The sequence below is a fragment of the Physeter macrocephalus genome, chromosome 11, assembly GCF_002837175.3.
Source record: "Physeter macrocephalus isolate SW-GA chromosome 11, ASM283717v5, whole genome shotgun sequence".
NCBI lineage: Eukaryota > Metazoa > Chordata > Mammalia > Artiodactyla > Physeteridae > Physeter > Physeter macrocephalus.
The window spans coordinates 23,203,924-23,223,902 of NC_041224.1; the positions used below are offsets into that span (position 1 = coordinate 23,203,924).

The following is a 19,979-nucleotide window of genomic DNA, read 5'->3' on the forward strand; positions in this document are numbered from 1 at the left end:
GGGTAAGCTGGGACGAAATGAGAGAGTGGCATGGACATATATACACTACCAAATGTAAAACCGATAGCTAGTGGGAAGCAGGCACATTATACAGGGAGATCTGCTCGGTGCTTTGTGACCACCTAGAGGGGTGCGATATGGGAGGGTGGGAGAGAGACGCAAGAGGGAGGAGAGCTGGGGATATATGTATATGTGTAGCTGATTCACTTTATTATAAAGCAGAAACTATCACACCATTGTAAAGCAATTATACTCCAATAAAGATGTTTTTTAATTAATTAATTAATTAAAAAAGAAATCATGCTATCTAATTAATCCCCATATAGTCCAACAAGTATACTATCTTCCAAGGTAGCAGAGAAGACCCCATAATTCTAATCATTTATCTCATTAGATGTTCAATGAGCCCAGAGGATGATAAGGAATAAACAGGGATACCTAATAAGCGTTAATCTAAAAAAAAATTCTCTAAAATCTATGTGAGGTTATCGTTCTATAAGAATCAATTCCTTTCACTAAAAAACTTTTTGTGCAATTCCATAAGACACAAAGGATATCACTCCTCTCTTTGAAAACAATTTCTAAAACTCAATTTTATATGAAATATACATATATAAGAAGAGAAACTTTACTCAGAGAATTGAAGAAAACCACATCAAAAAGCTATCTACTAGATCTAAAATGGTAATGGTACATCAGAATTTATAACATCCGTATTTTATATACTGAACATGTAAATATCAAACTCCACTGTTCCTAGAATAAGAAAATTGGTCTCTTAAAGAAAACATTTTCGCCAGGCTGGGGTCCTGGAGTAATAGTATAATTCATATTCATTCTAATGACAATAAAAACCTCAGCACTCTCTGCAAAAAAAATTTTAAACAGTAAGAAAACAGCTCTGAAACAAATAAAATATATATTCAGGAGAGAATATATTACTTTCAACTCACTTGCTTATAACATATTAAATATAATCAAATGGTTTGTTCAAATATTGTTTTTCCAATTAAATGGAAAATTAATCTATCACTTTAGTTATAAACAGAGTAATTTAATATTTTCTGATAATCAAATATTTTAATTATTCAAGTAATTAAAATTTTTAGAGCTAATAGAATCGATGACTATGTTGGACCTTGAGCAACATTTTAGGCGGCCTTTTTTTCCTCATGTCCCACTAATGCCTCACTTAAGTAAGTCCCAGGAGCTCTTACCCTCTAAGACCATGACCTTCTAGACAAAGCCTTAAAAGCCTCAGGGGGCTTTCCCAGGGCAACTGTGACCAACTGTCATACAGCAAAAATTATAAGGATGCAGAGACACTGTTAGTAACAGACTGACGGTGCTCACCTTTTAACACCTGAATCCATGCGAAGTTACAAGATGTTCTCAGGGGAAGATCAGAGTGATTGAATAAGTGGATGAGGAAGACCGCACTCTCCACCAGGTCAGGGTTTTTGAAGTAAAACTTGCACCACTTGCAACACAAGCCAGGATGCAGCCTAACATCGATGACTCAGAAGTATGACCGTGTTTCTAAGGTTTACTTATGTACATGACTTAATATTTAACAGGTTTTCTTTGCTTTACCTATAATCTGCCATTTTTAGCTCGTAACTAATAAAAATCACAATATCATATCATATGGCATAAAAATGGCCAATCTAGTCCACCCAACAAAGAATCCAACTGTAATACACGGTATCAGAAAAAGTAAAAAATATTATGGCCTTCTTCCTTTCAATTTATCACAACACTTATTCACTCAAAAACACATGGGGGATGAGGGGATGACTCGGAGCTACAAACAAACAGTAACCAAGACAACGCCTGTGCCATTTTAGCGCATGGAAACAGACATAAACAAAGATAAATTCAAATTTATAAATATAAACAGAAGGCTGATGAAAGAAGAGACAATAACGTAAGGGCAGCAGGAATGTCCCCCTCCTGCAAGCATGAGGATTAGGGAGGGTCCCCTGGTGGGGGGAGATGCGTGGGGTGGGATACATGAAAGATAAGAAGGAGCCAAATCTGTGAACTAGGAGGGACAGTAAGCCAGGCAGAGGCAAAAGGGAGACAAGGGCGTGGGGACAGGCGGAGTGTTAATGGAGCATATATCTGCTGAGTGGAAAGATCTAGTGCAGAGACACACACACACATTCAGGACTGTGTAGAGAGGAATTAAATACGAAGGCAAAGCCCTAAGACTGAGAAGGGGTGGCAGACAGAACAGAGGTGAAGACGGCTGGCCTTAGGGAAGCTTCTTCCAGGTGTGAGGACAGGCAGCACAAGCCCAGGAAGGTTTGTAACCATAGTGTTGGGAACAGGAGGATACAAGAATGAATTCAGAGAAATAAGGGATTACCGCAGGCAGGAAGAGACACAGCGCTTCTCAGAGGGTTTAACTTGATTCTGATTAATATCCACATTGCCATTTTATCTTACAGTTTGGGAATTATGGTATTTATTTTAAAAAAAGAGAGAGAGAGAGAAAGAACATCGCTCCATCTTCTAATCTTATGAAGTTTGATTTACTAAAAATAAAAATATTTCAAGTAATATGTTCTTCTTGCAAAGGAGTATATATTTCCACAAATACATAAAGTAAAATCTAAAAGCCCAAACAAACCCCCCTGCCTTGCAATACCATCAGGTGTATGTCGTGGAAATTACATGTTTATTTTTCAGTATTTTCTTCTTTAGAAAGAAAGCTGATCAACAACCTCCTTTCAGCCATAAGAGCAGAGAAAAGAAAGAGAGAAAGGAAGGGAGGGAGGGAGGAAGAACTGAAGGAAAAAAAATGTCTCATAGGGCTTCCCTGGTGGCGCAGTTGTTGAGAGTCTGCCTGCCAATGCAGGGGACATGGGTTCGAGCCCTGGTCTGGGAAGATCCCACATCCCGCGGAGCAACTAAGCCCGTGAGCCACAACTACTGAGCCTGTGTGTCTGGCGCCTGTGCTCCGCAACAAGAGAGGCCGCGATAGTGAGAGGCCCGCGCCCCGTGATGAAGAGTGGCCCCCGCTTGCCGCAACTGGAGAAAGCCCTCGCACAGAAACGAAGACCCAACACAGCCAAAAATAAATATATAAATAAATTAATTAATTTTTTTAAAAAAATGTCTCATAGATACACAGACCCAATGAAAATACTACAGGGCACATATACCCAGGCCTCGGTGGGGGAAGAAAGAACATAAAACCATTGGGCAAAACGTTTTAGTGCTTAAAAACGGCCATTTTTTCAGGACCATTCCAGAATCCTGTTGAAGGTAGCTGGAAAAAGCCCGTATAGACTGATTTTGAAAACGTATACCTACCTAGATCATAACATTCCAAAATTTTAAATGGCTTAGAGGGAGTCAATTGCTACAGGCAGGCTGCAGGAAACGGGTAGTGAAAACAAAATACTGTAAGCCAAAGATGTTAATGCAATTTCTTAACCAGGATTTTTAAAGGATAGCAGTTGCCCTGCTCACTGAACGTAGAAATAAAGAACAAATTTTCAAAAGCAAATGACATACAGATGGGTGGGGATAAAGAGAGAGGAGAAAGCCTGTATTCTTTTCATGGTCATATTTAATCACACAGCTCACAACAAGATGTTGAAGGCTGCCTGCACCCAATCTATGAAAAGGCACCTGAGGGTTGGAGCTAAAAAAGAAAATGCGCCTTTATCCACAGTGCAAGCTCGAAACATCTAGTTCTAGCAGCTGTATTCACAGGCAAGAAAATCATCAGCTACTAACAGACTCCCCTTGAAGGTTAATCCACACACCACCAAAGATTTTTCACTCGGTAGAATTTCTGAAGCACTTCCCTGCTGCCTGCAGGCTTTGAGCGCCATAGGCCAAAGAGGCAACAAAAATGGCCAGTCATAAAGGAACACGAGGATTGACTGGTACCCCTTAAACTGCACCCCTCACTCTAAAAGCCCATGGGCAGCCCTGTGTCTCCCGAGCTCCATTCACTTCACAAAGGCACCCAGAAGCTTAGCAAGTGGCCAAGCAGAAACCCGAGTAAGACACTTAGCATTCTTAAATGGCATCCTCAAATCTAATCGTATCAAAACCACGCATGCTTGCCAAAACCAAAAGGGAATATAAAAAAATGGACACAGACACAGAGATGAACAGTAATGTCATTTTTATGTCAGATTATGTTCTTCAGAAAAGAACCAGAGATGATTTTAAATGATTAACTTTTATTTTAATTCTGGTAAGATGCCATGGAAGCAAGAATCCAATTCTGGAAGGATGATGAGGGCATGAGAAATACACCAGGGATGAAAAGGAACCAGCACAGCACCCCAAATGGTACTCCCCATATGCCAGGAGAAAAACAGCCAGCACCTGTTGTGACACTAGGGAGAGTTCCCGAGGCTATTCTCACCCAAAATAAAGATAGGAAAGCAGCACCTAACAAGTGCCCACGATGCACCAAAAACTGGATCTGCATTCTGATATGTGTTACTCACTCAATCTTCACGCATGAAGCCAATAGCGGGTATTATTTCCCCACTTTGTCTATAGTGAAAATGAAGGTTGCAGATTTTATACAACCGAGAAAAGTCCACGCCAGTTGAGTTTTGTGCCACTGAATTTACATAAGGGTAAAATGCCGCCTGTCACTCTCGCGAGAAAACACCATCCAAAGTGGCCCTGCACGTGGCTGGCAAGGCTCCCTGGGAAACTCGTGTTTCCTTCTCGGAAGAATGTCCACGGGCCCCTGCGCTCCAGTCCTGTTCTTACATTTGATGCTATGAGTCCACTGTTCTTTGATAATGCAAGTAGAAAATGTGTAGGGCTTCTGAAAAATAATGTGTGTCACATACATAGATGACACTATCAGTTTTAAACCTCCACTAATGTTAAGACATGTATTATAATGGCAGACATCCCATTATCAAAGCACAAGATAATCTGCTCTTGGCATATCCAGGAGACATGACACCTCCCTTCAAAGGTTGTTTTGGTTTTATTTTTGGTGTTATTGTGAACATGACATGTTTCTGCTATAAAGAAGCTCTCTGGCATTTTATAATGAAAACTAAACTTAATTTTGAAAATGATCAATGTTTTTAGTTTCTACGTTTGCTGCTGCTAGAGGTGGACACAATTCTATTAGCTTTGGCACAAGTTCTGCGAAACTTTGCCAACTAGGAAATAATATTAATAAATCCCCTGCTTTTTAATAGAAAACTGTAGAACTTTAGAATTGGGAGGCAGGGGCCTTTGATTATTTTTAACCAGATTATCAAGTCTTTTGGTTACTCAGTGTCTATGTGCTAAAGAATAAACAAACAGACCACATTCCAGTTACTGTTTAGCAGGACCAGACCCTAACCTCCTGTCCCATTAGTGTGGCGGAGACCACGAAGCCCGGCCAGTTCCCATGTCAGAATTTCCATGGCTCTTCCTTGTTCTAAGGGGTTGACCCTGCAGTCATTTCACTGACCGGTTTGCAGCTGTTGTAATCGGATTTCTGAAGAAGCTACCTCCTCATTTTGTCATTAAGAAAGTATGATCAGTTCATATTCTGGAAAACAAGTTAGTTATGTCATCTGGATGGCTCTAAGTGTCAATGAGATGAGTTGGTTTTTTTTTTTTCCCATTTAGAAAAGGTTTTTAAGCACTTGGGGAAGGATGAGGATCTTCCCTGTGCAGGTGGATGGAAGAAAAACCAACCACGGAGAGAGGTGTGGGCCCACAGCATGACCCCTGACCCCCGTCATTCATCACGCCAGGGTGAAATGGGCAAAACCTAGGAACACGAGGACTTACCGACTGACTTACTCATTTTTTTAAACTATCCCCATATAAAATCTGGATAAGCTTAAAAACGTTGCTTCGCTACACTGTTTACTCACATCCAAAACAGGCTCTAATTTTTAAAATTTACTCTGCTCTAGCGCCTCAAAACTCTGGCTTTAATCAAATTACAATGAAATGTAAAAATGAAACACTTTCATAGTAACTTACCTTTTCCATGATTTGTGACTATACTCACTGTGTAGCACGTGAATAGCAATCATAATGTATAAATATTTTCAAAAGTTTAAAAAGTATCAGGATAAGCAGACAATGTTGGACTCTTCTTTTTTGAGAACAGGACCAATGATAAGCATTCATTCCCTGGCATTATTTTATTACATAGGTTTTCTATTTAACCATCAGCTATTTTCTAATTATAATCTCTAGGCGTCAACAAATAGAGGCTGATGTAAAAACAGACCTATCCCTGGACTGGCCACATTCATTTCAGAAGGAATAAGTGATCAAAATTCAGAAATGTTCTGTCTGCATGAAAAAGCCTGGAGCAAAAGCATCGTGGCTGGAGACAGTGACCAAAGTGCACAAAATAAGAAGGAAAAAGGCAGTTCAGTGCTTCTAAAACTCATGGCCTCACAGGCTCCAAAGGGGAGGGGATGGCCCATTCAATGTCAAACCTAAACCTCGTGATCACCACACATTTAAGGTCTTTCCCTGAGTCTGCCTCCCTCTGTATAATCTGCCGATTAGATGCAGTTTTTGCTTGACGGAAAGAACCTTAAAGCATGGACTTTTCTCTAAAGGTCAGGGTAGTCATCGCCTGTGACAGAGCGTAAGTGGTGGCTGGAATGTGCCTTCCACCTCCTAGTGTTTTCTGTTAATTGGCTTCAGGCCTGTTCACCCAGACAAGGTAGTGAAAATGGCAGGCTCCCAATTAGCTTAAATTCCCCTTAAGGTCCTCCTACATTCTGGTCCCAAATTCTCCCAATCATGTATTGTAAAGTTCCTGCCTCCTCTTCTGTGGAATTTATTCGTTGCAATAAACTGTGGGGATAGAAGAACAAAGGCAACTTATGATCTATTATCTGCCAATATTAAATTATAGTCCATGCAGAGTCAAGGAAATGGTAATCGTTAAAAGGAATTCAGATCTCTTAAAGCATTGTCATACATCAAAACTGGGGAGGTGGGCTTCCCTGGTGGCGCAGTGGTTGAGAATCCGCCTGCCGATGCAGGGGACACGGGTTCGTGCCCCGGTCCGGGAAGATGCCATATGCCGCGGAGCGGCTGGGCCCGTGAGCCATGGCCACTGAGCCTGCGTGTCCGGAGCCTGCGCTCCGCAACGGGAGAGGCCACAACAGTGAGAGGCTCTTGTACCGCAAAAAAAAAAAAAAAAAAAAAAACCTGGGAAAAAAAACACCTGGGGAGGCTACCCTGGTGACGCAGTGGTTAGGAATCCGCCTGCCAATGCAGGGGACATGGGTTCGAGCCCTGGACCGGGAAGATTCCACATGCCACGGAGCAACTAAGCCCGTGTGCCACAACTACTGAGCCCGTGTGCCACAACTACTGAGCCCGTGTACCACAACTACTGAAGCCTACATGCCTGGAGCCCGTGCTCTGTAACAGGAGAAGCCACCACAATGAGAAGCCCACACACCACAACTAGAGAAAGCCCACGTGCAGCAACGAAGACCCAACGCAGGCAAAAATAAATTAATTAAATTAATTAATTACCAAAAAAAAATACTGAGGGGGGTTTTCTGTGTTTTTTGTTCCTTGGGTCTCAGAGTCAAAATTTCGGAAGCAGGAGAACATTTTTAAGGCAACACGACAGAAACCCATTTAGTTTTCTAATCCTTTGTGCTTCCTCTGAGAGCTCCCAGGAGAAGGAAATCACAAGACTGAGGTAAGAAAAGAATGTCTTTAAAAGACGCTCAGTCCTCTACCTTCTGAGATGACCCTGACGTAGGATGCCGCTAAAGGCAAATCTGAGCAAGGTGAGTCAGTCATGATTCTGGAATCGTGTTGACTTTGACTCCAAGTGCTTCCTGGGTCAGAGTTCAGAGTTCAGATACACCACCTACCTTTAGAGACAGAGGTGTGACTTACCAACACTCTAACAGAGGGAAGGAAGATTCAATGGCCCCCTTACCAATCCCCAAAGAGAAAGCACCTCAGCTTCCAGAGGTGCCTGCTAGCTCAGCACTCACACCCTCCTTTGTCCTTTTCATCCCTACTGTTTATTCCCACTGGCAAAGCTGATGTGGTCATAATTGCCTTCAAAAAACAGAGATAATGAGAAACAAGCACTCTAGTAGGAAATAGAGCAAAAACAAAACCACTGGAGGCATATACAATCTAGAACTCTCTTGACCTCTTCAGTCCAGATGGCATAACTAAAAGAAGACATCAGTTCCACCCCCAGTGATCCCAAAGCATAAAGGCAAGGGCTGATTTTTTTTTTAACCATATGAAATATTCTTTTATCTACATGATGCCACCCCTTTACTATATTTTTAATGGCAAAAAAAACAAAACCACATAAGAGACATCAGGCCATTAAAGTCAAATGACTCACGGGAACAGTTAAGTGAATAAATCCACAATTAAATGAGAATGGCTGGACTAGATTTCCAGTGTATCCAGCATAACCTATTTGTACTCTTCTGCCCAAACAATTGTGCTTACTTTTGGCCAAAGTTTTAATATGGGTTTGGTTTTGTTTTTGCTGTTCCTGTCCAGTTAAATAGACTTCAGGCTAGTTAATTATCCTGCTGATGGTAAATCATTAAATTTAATGAATGGATCAGCATTTCTTAAACTGAAGCCAAGGAAGAAGATGACTGCAGGCTCAGGGGTCAATAAGCTAGTGTCATTTACAGTGGGCTACACATACTAAGAAAGCACTTTTTTTTTTCTTTTTTAACTTTCTTATCATGGAACAAATACTTCAAATAACTTCAACAAAAGCCAATCAAGGCTTAGTTTTGGGAAAAAAAAAAAAAGGTCTTTGTGTCTCAATGCATCCCTTTTGCTTAAAAAGAAACCCCCAAATTACAAAGAAAATCTATACTACTTCCCTTAAAAACAGGCCTACAACCGCAATAGTAAGACAAAGTTATATTTTTAGAAGTAATTAAATGTATCATATTTTAGAAACTCCTGGCTGCCAATTTTTTTCTCCTAATCTTGCAATAAAAATGGTCAGATTCAGCATCTGTAGCTTGAACAGAGCCCTGACTGTGTTTAGTGATGAGCAATTGTGTTTCAGGGAAGGTAAACCCCCATTTCCACCCCCAGCACCAGGAGGTCAAATGCAATTAGTCTAAACCAACCCAGGTACTTTTACTGCCTTTGATTTCCAAACGGGTAGGCAAGTCATGACATTCTGGACAACAAAACACAAAGGGCATCTGGTGGGCGGGGAAGGGGGAGGTGGTGGTGACAGGAAAAGCTTATCTGCTTTCAAATGGGCCACAGTGAAGAGAAGGGCCCGGCCCCCCTTCCTCTGCAAGGATGTGATGGGTCTGGACCCAGCAGGAAAGGACTAGCCAAGCCTGCGGGACTCTGGGAGAAGCTGGGGAACCTTGACCCTCAGGAAGGCCACTGGCCGGAAATGAACCCCTACCTTCCCTTCCCCCTGACTTCTTGTTAAAGGAGCAAGGAGTAGTTCCTTATCATGCAATCTAGATGTTCTGTATTAGTTAGCAACCTATGTTTTTCCGACAAATATAGTCACACTGAATTTGTCTGGGTACCGGATGGGTCTGGACCCAGCAGGAAAGGACTAGCCAAGCCTGCGGGACTCTGGGAGAAGCTGGGGAACCTTGACCCTCAGGAAGGCCACTGGCCGGAAATGAACCCCTACCTTCCCTTCCCCCTGACTTCTTGTTAAAGGAGCAAGGAGTAGTTCCTTATCATGCAATCTAGATGTTCTGTATTAGTTAGCACCCAATGTTTTTCCGACAAATATACTAAGACACACTGAATTTGTCTGGGTACCGGGCATGACTCTAAGCCCTCAGCGGGTATTATATCACCAATGAGGCCAGCTCTATGATTACCCCATCCGCTATGTCCACTATGTGAATAAACTGAGGGGCAGACAAGGTGAGCAAGCGCCCAAACCCCACACGTGGTGAAGAGCCGATAGCAGCCAGTCTGACTCGAGGCCCGAGGTGAACTATCTCAATCCTAAAAAGTTACTTCAAAGTGATAATTTTCTGAAAACAATACAGATTTTAAACTAATTGGTGTTACTATTTCATCATCAGTGGGTTTTCACTTGTTTTTATCACTTGTTTTTCCTAAGTAGAACTTCCACGGTTTTTAAGCTATTTAAAATCATTTCCAGGGACTTCCCTGGCGGTCCACTGGTTAAGACTTCGCCTTCCAATGCAGGGGGTGCGGGTTTGATCCCTGGTCAGGAAGCTGGGATCCTACACGCCTTGCAGCCAAAAAACCAAAACATAAAACAGAAGCAATAGTGTAACAAATTCAATAATGACTTTAAAAATGGTCCACATCAAAAAAAAAAAAAATCTTAAAATTATTTCCAGCACACAAAGTTTTATGCTCCTTACTATAGGATAAAAATCATTCCATCACAGGTATCAAAGGCAAACTGTCCTTTTGTATTGTTTCATAATCAAACACCCCACATACACAGAACTATTTTAGGAGGTTTATGCTGTAAAACAGACTGAGATGAATTCAGCAAAACACTTAGGGTTTCTTCCCACTGATACCATTAATCTAAATTGAAAAACATCTATTCCAGTATCTAGGCAACCTAATTATCAATAATTTTAGAAATTATTGAAACTGATACACAACAAAACATTCTGTCACCGAGTACTCACCTAGTTTGTGATCCATATGAACTTTTCAAAGAATAGAGATGACGAAGGAACCAAATAAGTGCATTTTTAATGTCAAAACTATTAAAACTACAAAGAAAACACTGGCGTTCCCACTACAGAGAAACACTGTGACTAACAATAAACAATTAACACTTTAAAAAAAAACACTGCAAGAATTGTTTATACATCAACACTTACCAGATAAATTCTTAGTCTGCATACCAACAGTTTTGTGGCTAACAGTCCTCTTCCCAAGACAGGAAGCCGTTATGTATACTGAGTGGTAACAATTCTGACTTCATGAATTGGAGGTGACTACCCCGCGGAGTGAGCTAAGCTACTCTGAAAACGTAGACACCTGCAACAGGTCCTTGACATTTATGAAAGGACAAGTCCCCAGACCTGACAAGATAGTCTAAATGCTGAAACAACACTACAGCTTGTATTTTTCCCATAAAGTGAAGTCAGGGATAACAGAAAATTTATTTTGCCTCTTCAGATCCTTTGGCTTAATTGCCTCTCAGTCGAGAGGAGAGCCCATGGGTGGTCTTGAAGGTCTACCTATAAACCGTATTATTCACACCAAATATCTGTGCCTCCCAGCCTAACAAGCTCTACGGTGGTGATACTTGAGAATCTACAGCACCTGCTTATGAGGAATCTTTGATCAGGAACCACCACCGAAATATTCTATATTTATGTTACACACACTCTGATTCAGAGCCTGGTCCTTAACTACAGTTCGGCAGAATCACTTATCTCCAATCATCACTGTGATGGAGGGAAACGTCTGGGGGATGGGCTAGGAAGTTACACCACCGACGCATGTAGAAGGATTCGTTTATGTTACCTGTTCTTGCTTCTCCAGCCACTTGTCCACCATTGGGTGACTGGCACTCAGAGATGAGCGAGCATTGTCTCTCTGAAATTGGTTAGACCAGTTACTAGTGTCCCGTGGGAGGCTTCTGTAGTTTTCATCTTTCTATTCAAAAAGAAACAAAAAGGTGTCTTGTAAAAAACCAGATCTTGCAAATTAATGATGCACCTGGTTTTTCAAAAGTAGCAGAAAAATGATTCTACATATTTAAAATGTTTTTCCCAAGTCTATACCAAAAAGCTGACTGAGGACATTTCCTCCAGGTTAGACCTCAGAAATGCAGTCACCTGCCTGGGATAAGGGAGTCTGAGGGCTGTGGCCACACATGCAGGCCCACTATAGACAGAAGAACACACTCTGCCCTCCTCTCAAATCAACCTCCCCAAGCCAAGTACATGCACCAGAAAATGGAAAACACTTCTATACCAGACTTTTATCATCACTCAATCACGGCATTTTCTCTTTTCTTCTGCCTTCCATTCTTAGAATAATATTGTGAGATATTTTCTATAATTCACCAAAAATGTTTAAAACAGGGAAGACGAATGGATTTGCTCTTTATTTAGATCCTCACAGTTTTGTGACTTTGGGCAAGAGACTGAAGACTCTGGGTTCTTCTGTTGCCTCCTTCACAAGCTAGTTGTAAACATTAATTCAAATATCAAGTAGAGAAAAAAATTAGTCTATCCCAATACACGGTACACAACAGACAGACACATAGTTGTTCACCCCGACATGCTTATGACGAGTGATGTCTTTACATAAAAACCTAGTCAACTGATAAATATTTATTTAATACACCCCAGAGCAACCAAGGTGTCTCTTTCAAATAATAATGTATAACAACTTGCTTTGGCTTTAGAGCTGCAAAACTTAATTTCAATGTTCTGCAAAGAAATGAGAAGGCTAGGATAAGGTAGGAAAGTTGAACATTTTAGTTCAATAACTGAATCCAAATATCTCCTACAAGAATAAATTTAAAATGTTAACCTCACTTTAACCCACTTACATCAGTGCCCCACTTTAAGTACCCAAATATTTTCCTTAAAAACTTTGCTAAGGGTAGCGTGGTTGTAAATATCATCATACACATGATTGATCCTTATTCTTTATTACTTAAACCACGTGAGCAGTCAGCACACACACAGAAACAAAAAAGCGTAATATAATAGATTTGCATTGTATAGACCTTAGCAGTAGACCAGGATACTGTTTTCTGTTTCATCAGAGAATAAAACTTAAAAGTGAATTGATTGTCCTGGACCTATGCCAACGCTGTGACATATGAAAAAGAAACTTTTTCACCTATAAAGATTTACCAGTATAGTTTTGGCACGAAACTTTGTAATTTTTTAAAAATCAAACTACAGAAAATAAACTTTAAAAACTCGATAGGAGAATTAACCATTAGCAGCAAGTACTTTTTACTAGTAAAGCTCTGTATCTTTTTGGTCACTATGGCTCAAGAAAGCTGTGATAGGGGCTTCTCTGGTGGCACAGTGGTTAAGAATCCATCTGCCAGTGCAGGGGACACGGGTTCGAGCCCTGGTCCGGGAAGATCCCACACGTCGCGAAGCAAGTAAGCCCATGTGCCACAACTACTGAGCCCGCGCTCTAGAGCCTGCAAGCCACAACTACTGAGCCCACGTGCCACAACTACTGAGGCCCGCGCACCTAGAGCCCATGTTCCGCAAAAAGAGAAGCCACCCCGCGCGCAGCAACGAAGACCCAACGCAGCCAAAAATAAATAAAATTAATAAAGTTATTTAAAAAAAAAAAAAAAAAAAAAAAGAAAGCAAGCTGCGATGGGGCATAACCACAGGTAAAAGGAAGATGCCGGTAAGATTAGGCTGCTGCTCCGCACCCGGGGATGAGGTACTGACCTTGCTCACAGGAACGTGGAAATGGTAAAATAAGCAGAGGACACAGACAAAGTCAAAAGAAAAGAATGAAGCACATGAAGAAACTAAAGTTCACTGTATCTCAAAATACTAAGAGCCCTTCCTTAAAACTTGAGCACAGTAACTTCAGAACAAAGCGAAACTATCTGTTTCGTACGGTTGTCCCTAAACTTACTGACCAGAAATTCAAATAAATCTTAAGGGGCAGATAAACTTATTAATGACAGAACCTTAAACATCCACGGAGAGAGAAAGGATTGGAAGTGTGGACAAACACAGGCACAGTTTTTACGTCAAGGATCGTGCAGGGTCCTACCATTGGCTAGGGGCCTGGTTTTTCTATTCTTTTCCCACCATTAGAGGTGATTATTATACCAACTCTTTACTTTGAAAATGAATAATCAAACAGAAAGCGTTAAAAATCTATCGTGCCCTTTTAGTAGGAACTGTATTTCAGAGAAACCAATAGTGCCAGCCAATGGGGGAAAGCTCGTCTTTGCAGGAAAATGCCGAGGTATGGAAGGAGAACAATTAAAAGTGTTAGAAAAATCACCGTTTTCAACTCCTAATGAAATCATTCATTCAGGCAAAGATAATCAGTGGATGCTAAAACCATTAGGTGAAAAGTTGATAATGAACCAGATGTATGCATAGTGACAAAATACCACTTGCAAAGGGAAAAATATATCTTTAAAGTAAAGAGACCAGATGCCACAAAACTCTCTTTTCCTGATGTCTAGGATCCAAAAAGCTGCTGGTACTTCCTTTTGATTCCTTTTGAATCTCCATCATTCTTCGTCTTCCCTTAAATGGCCCCTGCGGGCGCTTACTATGGACCACTCACTACCGTCTCCCCGAACAAGCTCAAAAAGGTACAAGTGCAAAACCTCCTCCCTGACAACTTCTACGCACAAGTCACCAACACTAAACTGCTCTTCTGAATTCATGATCTAAATTTCCAACAGGATGTCCCAAAGGTATGTACCTAATCTCCACAGTCTCGTTAATCCAAAGCTCAGGGCCAAGATCTTACCCTTTGGCCATCACCCTAGTTCAGGATCGACGTGCCTCTCTTCTGAACCATTACAGCAGCCTTCTAGTTGGAGGCTGGCTCAAACCTTCTCCTCTCCAGCAACGTTCCACAGAGGATTCTTTCTAAAATGCCCGTTAGGTCACGTCACACCTGGAACAAGCATGAGGCAGACCCGGGGACCCGTGGTGTCACAGGCCTCCTCACCTCCGTCAGGATTTTCCTGAGCCCAGACTCCCAGCAACATTTCTTCTGTGAAAATACTCACCGCTCTTCAAGGCCCAGTTCCCAAGCTGCCTTCTCTAAGAAGAATTTCCTGACTCTCAACAGAACTGATAATGCCGTGCTTTCTGAACTACTAAATTCCGATTTTACTCCTAACTATAGTTCTAACTTATAATTTAGTTAATTTTTAAGACTGCTATTTCCATGATCACAGTGACACCTAGGCAGAAGATCACCAGTCACCTTTTAAACTCTAGCACTTAGCTCAGTGGCCTACACCTACGTGGACGGCTTTTTCTGGAATACTTACTATGTTTCCTACTTTCACAAGGTTTCAAAATCCCAGAATTTTAAAGGAACATTTCTATCCGTTGTTTTAAAAATCAAATCAATAAGGAAATGCTTTAATCAGGTATCACGACAAACTTCAGTAGAAATGCACTTTCACTGAAAAACAATGACTGTACTTTTAAATTTATACTGAAAGATGTATACCACTGTTAGATGCCTATTTCAATCTAATGTCACACCTACAGTATACAGTGTCTGTGGAAAAATGTGATTATGTCCAATTGCATCTAAAAAGTAGTGTGGCATTTCTCTATGTCAATTATGACATGTAATTCATGCAGCAGGCCACCACAAAGTAATCATATTAAGGCAGATAGGGCTAAAAGAAAACAAAAGATCTGTCCTTTTGAACTCCATCTGAAAAATTCTACAATTTTATATTCGTAGAATCAACATTGAGTATTTAATTGGTAAGAAAAATAAAACATACCCCCATAACAAAAAAAAATTCTAATTCAATGTTGATATGGTAAAGTCAATAATAAATGCTATATTAATTGATTTATTATGTATGAAAAGTCCAGTTACAGTCACCTTAGTCATCACCAGGTAAGTGAAGAATTTCTAAAATATATTACTAATCATTATGCAACATATCTGTTGTTTTTGTCGACAGCACCATGCAGGTGCTACTAGGATTTCAGCAATGTTCGTCCTCAAAATCCTGTCTGAAGTTTGGATCAAGTGCACACACAGAGTACAGTCCTATAAAGCTGTGATTAGTATCTGTGATGTTAGCACATCCATAAACCTAGGAACAGACAATGTATCTTCTACTTACATTGTATTTTCTCCAATATATACATGGATAGTCACTGTTTTCAACTGAAATGGATACAATGCATTCTATTTTCAATTTGAAAATACTTTTTCCAGTATAAATGATTTTTAAATTATGGTACTTTTGACTATGTCTATGCAAGACTACATTTTTCATGGACCAAACTATAGTCAACTACAAAAAAGTCAAAATGTTTGTTAAATGTATATGAAAAACTACTTCATAACCTGAAGACAAAAATACACCAACAAATTTTTTCATCATTGATATTTTCACAAGTTAGAGTTGAATTTATAATAAATTGGAGAATGGGATTTTAAATCTATTTTATTCTATGATCAAATTAATGTCTCCATTCTGTATATTGGCAAACCTTAAAAAGAAAGAAAGAAATCTTTTTCTTTAGACTTATAAAAATCTAGCAGTAGGACCCCTATAGAAAATCCTAAAAATTACTGAATTGGCTAACAATAAAAAATCATTAAAGCCACTACTTTACATCTAAAAGATTATATAAGAAAAATACCATAATGAATTACTCTCCTTTTTTAAAAATTACAACTTTAATCCTCCACTTAAAGAGACTGGCCCAAACATCCACTCAAGCTTTTGCACTGGGTGGAAAACTTTCCCTCTTGCCAGAAAAAAAAAACCGATGTTCCTGCGGTGAGCAGGCATTTTCCTTATCATCTAAATGTACTGCCATATCATCAGGTGTCAAAAAGCCACCCAGTGTGAGAAATGCATATTAATTTGCTGCTCCTGGGTAGCAATAGCTTGGTCATGGAGTAAATCTCTTCCAGGGTAGGGAAATGACTGTCCTTTCTGCCCCCTCCCTGAGCCAATAAAAAGAAATAACACAGAACCCACCCAATGCCTTGGGACAGAGGCTTATTCCTGGCATACTAAGCTGCAGCTCCAAGGCTTTATCTCTCAGAAATAGCTATTTAGCTGATGGTCAGATTTCCTGGCAAATCTACATCCCTACTGCAGAAATACAGGAATATTTCATAAACATCACAGAAGTAATGGATATTTTTGTGTTACCAGAGGAAACCCAACTATATTTCCACTTTATCGCAATGTAAAAATTCCAAACATCTTTTAAAAAATCACTAGGAATTGTGCCATATTTTGAAAACCAAACACCCAACGCATATAGATTTCATTTTTGCACCCTCTATGCATCCTACAGTTTCGAATATTCCTATGTGGTTTCAAGATTTTAAATTTACAATATTTTTCAACTCTGCAATTGTGGTCAAAGAGAATTCAATCTTCCGCTTTATCATTTCCACAAGAAAAGACAGACCAAAAAAACAAAGGAAACCATTTTCAGAATGTCTAACCTGAAATTATGAGGCTGAAGTGAAATGAGTAATTACGGCTTAGGACAATTTTTTAATCGCAGGAAGCTTGCTAAAATCTTCAGTAGTCATATTGTCAATTCAGCGTGGCAGCCCCATTCCTGCTCCTGGGCCAGAGTCTGTCTTTCGTGCCTCCTGACAGCTCTACCAGAGTATGACCTTGGAAGCAATGCCAAGGCTAAAGCTTAAAGATAACAACCAGAAAATGGTCTGTAAACAGGACTGTTGTCAATGTACTTTTCTGACCTTCAAACCACCCTCTAGATATAAATAAGAATTGGGGGGAGGGGGGAGATAAATAAATTCACACACACACACACACACACACACACACACACACACACACACACAGGTTCAATAGCCAACCTGTAAATGAAGTCAGAAAGTTTGGCAGTCCCCATCAATTCACACACTCACACACACACACACACACACACACACACACACACACACACACACACAGGTTCAATAGCCAACCTGTAAATGAAGTCAGAAAGTTTGGCAGTCCCCATCAGTTTAAACCAACTGCGTACCTACTAAGGCATTTCTCAAAGTAAGGAAACACAGGATTTTATTCCAAACACAGTAATTATCATCACTGATCTTTGGAACATGGCTATTTTCAAGTGTAATGAACTAAAAAGCATTATTCGAAATACATGGTGACCAATATCCTGCATGCAATGCCTAACGTTGTTGATCAGAGGGCAAACAGTCGTTTCCATATTAGTAGTAATTCCTGTCCCTAAATGAGCATAAGTACTGGTACCTGTATGTATACATCTTACTTTCGTTTTTGATAATTGCCTTCTTCCACATTCTTAATCATTATTAATGAGAGGGGTGGAGGAGATAAAGAAAATAATGTGTGTTTAAAATTTGTTCCTACAAACATACGGACACCAAGGGGGGAAAGTGGCAGGGGGGTGGTAGTGGGATGAATTGGGAGACTGGGACTGACATGTATACCCTAACATGTATAAAATAGATAACTAATAAGAACCTGCTGTATAAAAAATAAAATAAAATAAAATTTGTTCCTACTTCCAAGCAGAACTATGACAGGACAAAGAGGATTCGAATATTCATAGATTTTTGGTCAAAACAAAATTCTGTCTAATAGTAGACTATATATCTATCATTTATTTATCTATAAATATCTATAAATGATAGATATATAGTCTACTAAAATGTGGTAGAATTTGCAACAAGAGACACTGATTACACTGACATTTTAAGTTGTTTAAAATTAAAAAACAAAAGGGTCAAAGTCCAAAGATTCTGAATGCCAAAACAATTACCACAGCACCTCTTTAGCTCAAATTTCATAAGTAATAAATACTTTCTTTTTAACTATTTTAATTTTCTTTTTAAACCGAGTTTACGTTTTGAACAGAAATTAGTAAAAAAAAAAAAAAAGAGTTGAAAAATATTAATTTAGCCAAGCAAATTTTTTTATTAATGTATGAAGTAAAATCTCCTAGAATGCACATCAAATTTTATTAGTTTCCTTTTTCCTTTGAAATGTTAAAGGTACCATACACAGTTCTCAAAACTCAATCTGGCCTTAAAAATTCTGAACTATAATTCATGTCTTTTCTAGCATGTATCATAAATACATGCTCAATAGCTTCTAGATCATAAAATTACATTTAGATCAGTGGGACACTCAAAAATGTTAAATACACCAAAAAAAAAAAAATCATGTTGGAACTCTCCAATAAGGAAGAACACATTTGAGAACTAAAATTAATTTTGTAAATAAGTTTCCTGTTGCACAGCAAATGCTTCAGGTTGATATGTTCACAAAACCAGAAGCTTGACATTATAGGTTTATCTCACAACTTACAACTGACCTTGTTAACAGTCTTGATATCAGGTAAGAAAAATAACCCCTGGAACAGATACGCATCAGGCTATAATACAAAGGATCTGGCACAAAAGGGGTTGGTCAAATCTCACATGGAGGTACACCAATTTATGAAGGCCATGGTGTTTCCAGAGGTGACCATCAGAGCACAAAGGTCTCTGAAGCTACCAGACGACCTGCTAGTGGAGCAGACCAGGAAATCCAAGAAGAAAAAGATCGGCAAAACTGAGCCTCATTCAGGCTCCTTATTGGAACCAATTTCCCCAGTTGTTCCTAACCCACCTCAACAGTTCAGAATGCCATGAAAAATTTTAGATACAGAATTTTAAAAGCTGGAAGGAAAAAGCTAGAGAACATCCAGCTGAACCTCTCACTGCCTAAAAAAAGAAACAGGGACTCAGAGAAGTTACGACAAATGCTCTACGGAGATTAGGATGACTAACCAGATCCCACAGTTACACCTCCCCACTTCAATGCCCAATTTCTGAGTGAGGACGTTTCCAAGTTCTCATTCTCCATCTAAGCAGGAAGCGCAGTTTACCTGGGTATAACTTCTGATATCCAGCCATTCCTATATAATGACCCCCTCCCATGGGAAAGTATCTCCCAAGTTCTTGCTTGTCAAGTAGGGCAAAGCCATTACACAATCTTGAATCACAACTTCTATTTATGTTAGAGATGGTTGGTTCATTGATAAATACTACATAGTCTTAGGAATAATCAAGCGTAAAATGTTTGTTTTAAAATTGTTTTCGGGGGCTTCCCTGGTGGCGCAGTGGTTGAGAGTCTGCCTGCCGATTAGGGGACACGGTTTCGTGCCCCAGTCCGGGAGGATCCCACATGCCGCGGAGCGGCTGGGCCCGTGAGCCATGGCTGCTGAGCCTGTGCGTCCGGAGCCTGTGCTCCGCAACGGGAGAGGCCACAACAGTGAGAGGCCCGC

At 40.0% G+C, this 19,979-nt stretch overlaps 1 protein-coding gene across 33 annotated transcripts in view; it reads right to left on the bottom strand.

The window, feature by feature from the left end:
- The window catches only part of PARD3 (par-3 family cell polarity regulator), a 678,698-nt gene that overhangs the window by 333,809 nt on the left and 324,910 nt on the right, over positions 1–19,979 (bottom strand). For 28 of the 33 annotated variants that reach the window (XR_002892687.3, XM_055087799.1, XM_055087804.1 and 25 more), the window contains one exon: positions 11,488–11,619. The exons of the other annotated variants lie outside the window; for them this stretch is intronic. Coding sequence is in view for 27 of the 28 variants with exons in the window: in XM_055087799.1 (XP_054943774.1) it covers positions 11,488–11,619 (132 nt within the window). In the remaining variant the exon portion in view is untranslated. The remainder of the gene's footprint in view (positions 1–11,487; positions 11,620–19,979) is intronic. 33 annotated transcript variants of the gene reach the window in all.